Raw genomic sequence first — 3399 nt, 5'->3', positions numbered from 1 at the left:
CATGGTAATTTCTTGAGGAGGGATAATGGACTGGCTGGCCTATGTAGGTTCGGAGGTGTTTTCAAGTTGTGCCGATGCATGATGTTCACTCGGTCATGCATGCACAATTGCTAGCACCGTCGAATTTGCAACTGCAATATCATACTGATGAGGAAATGGAGTGTTTATCGCTCCTAAGCCAGAAACGCGTCTATGATTAATTTCGACTGGTTAGTTTTCGTTGTTTTTTCTTCTTGTTTTGCCTTTGTGAGTTACAAGTAATGCTATCTGTTGGAGTCTCAGCATTTTAGCTGCTATTTCTGAACTTCGGTATGTGGTGAAGCAACTGTTGCTGATCCCTTAATTATGTTTATACATATATGTATATATAAATATTCCCATACATTCATGATCCCTGGCATGAACGTTATTCGTTGCATTTCGAAAGCTGTTTATATGTTAAAATTTGTTGGGTGCGTGCGTGTCAGTTCTGTATGTGGTGGAGGGGTCTATGTGGAAATTAGTTCTTGAGGAGTTGTTGATACAATAATAATAATAATAATAACAACAACGATAATAATAATAATATGCCAACTTTTTAAACTTTGTGATGAAGTACTCCGTTATTTTTTCCTATGGAGAAGATAAAGTCCTTCTAGTAGTGGGTATTAAGAATTCTGCTGTTATTTGGTGAGGGGTAATTTTTACTGCTAATTCCTCTCATCTAATTGGACAGCAGCAGAATTCTTAATACCCACTACTAGAAGGACTTAATCTTCTCCATAGGAAAAAATAACGGAGTACCTCATCACAAAGTTTAGAAAATTGGCATATTATTGTTGTTGTATCAACAACTCCTGAAGAAATAATTTCCACATAGACCCCTCATCTACATGTACATATAGATACATATCTGGGTGCATGACGTTGCAAAAAAACACAGACAAAATGATAAACAAGGTACAAAAAACAAGCAGGCCACATAGAGAACATATCCTTCATCAGCTGCCACCATTAAAACACTGGCGTTTCAAAGAGTTAGGGCAGGATGCATCGTTAAATGACTCTTCCCGCGAACACAAATTAAATTTCTTTCATGGAGGATAGTGGCGGACGGAAAACAAGACAGGAAAACGAAACGGTGAAATAAACAAACAAAAAGGCTGTACAGCCAGACGTGGAGAAGTGTGTGTATATCGAACTCTGTGAAGCACGAACAGGAGAGGCGAAGAAGTGCGTCCGAAGCTTAGGTGGTCAGAGACCGAAAATAAATGGCAATAAATGTGACCAGCAAGGGGTAGGGAGAAAGAGTAGCAGAGGGAGAAGAACAGGAGGAAGTAGAATATAAGTGAGCAACGAGAGGTAGAGAGGGAGAGAGATAATAGTAGTGACGGGGAGAGGCGAAGGACGAGCAACGAGAGATAGAGAGAGAGAGAGAGAGAGATAGTAGTGACAGGGAGAGGCGAAGAACAGTAGAGGGAAGAATGAGAGGGGGAGATAGATACAGAGATAAAGAGAGTCGCGTCAGAAAAATATAGTTCAAAACTTACTTGTAAAGGTAACGCATGCGTTCGATCGTGTGATACAAACAATACATGAGTATATGCATATATATGTACATGTATGTACATACCTTCATCTACATGTACATATAGATACATATCTGGGTACATGATGTTGCAAAAAAACATAGACAAAATGATAAACAAGATATATATATATATATATAAAGTTTGTTGGATTGGTAGAATTGTAAGGAAGTTTGACCAATAACTTTGCAGTATTTGTTTCAAAATCTCACCATTGCCTAGTTATGTGGTAGATTTAAAGTTTGACCAATAGCTTTGCAGTATTTGTTTCAAAATCGCCATTGTCTAGTTATGTGGTAGATTTAATCTGTTCACTCAGTTTAAAACCTCCACTACATGACCCCTTGGGTACTTTTCGTAGATCCCTCCCTACCTTTATTTTAAGCATTTAAGCCCAGTTTCTATATTGAGGATACCTCCTTTCTATCAGTCTTGGAAGCCTTGAAAGGGGTTAGGTCCATGGTTCTCCCTCTCAATGAGGATATCAGTTGCATCGACCCCTGTGCTTGACTACTACTTGATTTATCAACCCTGAAAGGTGCTGATACCATGTAAAAAGCACTTATTCCATTCTGTAATGTGGTTGGTTAGGAATGACATCCAGCCATAAAAACCCTGCTAAAACAGACAGTGAAGCCTGGTGCAGTCTTCTGCCTAACCAGCCCCTGTCAAACTGTCCAGCCCATTCTATCATGGAAAACAGACATTAAATGATGATGATGATGATGACATATATATTGAAGATGGGAGGGAGAGGGAAGGAGTGTGTGTGAGATGACTGTGTTGTGAGAGCCTGCAACTACGTAATGATGCTTCATTTATATTGAGATAGATGACCAGATTTTCCACCATTATATAATAAAATGTTCTATCTTTTGTGGTATTATTGTAGTTAAGCCATTATTTAGACACTGTTGAGGTTCAAATTGGTGAACAGATATCTCTGCGTTCAGAAGCATTCTTTCACGCGATGACGTCTCACGATGAATTGCAGGATTACATGCAAGTCACATGTCAGGCAATAAAGCTACTCAGGTAAAGTATATTTTATGTTTGTGTTATTTAAACTTATTAAAACCATCTAAGTTTTATACGAAACTGAGGAACATTGCTTATTTATCACTATGGTCACCATCATTTATGTTCACTTTTCATATTGGTATTTGTTGGCTGTACTTTGCTTGCATGTTTCAATTTTGTCTTGGTTTCTATGGATGTTCTTATCACCATTTAGTTTACAGTATATACTGGGGGTGTTTTATCATGGTACCAATACAAGACAGGTTGTCCTGTTCTTGACAAGACTAAAGAGTTCTTTTGGTACTACATCATTTCTGTTTATTTTCTGACCACTTCATGGAATGTTCAGTGTGCCTATTATTGTTGCTAGCGCAACAATAAAGATTTTTTATATTTTATTGCAGTTGCTGTCAAGGATTTTATTTGACTATATGAATCACGTTGTTTGGCCTCATACATATTTCATTGATCTTGTAAGGAGAGATAGATTTAACTTTGTTGGGGATTGAAACTAAGAATATAAAAAATCATCACCCTCTCACTCTCTTCCACTCTCTCTCTCTGTCTCTCTCTCTCTCTCTCTCTCTCTCTCTCTTATTCTTGATCATTCCCTATCTCTCTTTCTCTCTATCTGCCCCATTCCTCTGACTGGATAATCACGTCTGTCCTCCACAGCAACACACCTGTTTCTGTCTTTATTCCTGATATCTCTTTCTCTTTCTGTCTCAATCCTTCTCTTTCCCTCTGAATGGGTAATCATATCTCCTCTTCAGCAAGAGACCTGTTTCTATCTCTCTGTCACACTCTAACC

General features: G+C 38.2%; 1 protein-coding gene across 1 annotated transcript in view; it reads left to right on the top strand.

Annotated features, from left to right (window-relative positions):
• The window catches only part of LOC106871767 (vacuolar protein sorting-associated protein 54), a 434878-nt gene that overhangs the window by 67208 nt on the left and 364271 nt on the right, over positions 1-3399 (top strand). The window contains exon 7 of the mRNA XM_052971965.1: positions 2461-2603. Within this exon, the coding sequence (XP_052827925.1) occupies positions 2461-2603 (143 nt within the window). The remainder of the gene's footprint in view (positions 1-2460; positions 2604-3399) is intronic.

This window comes from Octopus bimaculoides, chromosome 11, assembly GCF_001194135.2.
Source record: "Octopus bimaculoides isolate UCB-OBI-ISO-001 chromosome 11, ASM119413v2, whole genome shotgun sequence".
NCBI lineage: Eukaryota > Metazoa > Mollusca > Cephalopoda > Octopoda > Octopodidae > Octopus > Octopus bimaculoides.
This window is presented reverse-complemented; position numbering and strand designations above follow the sequence as displayed.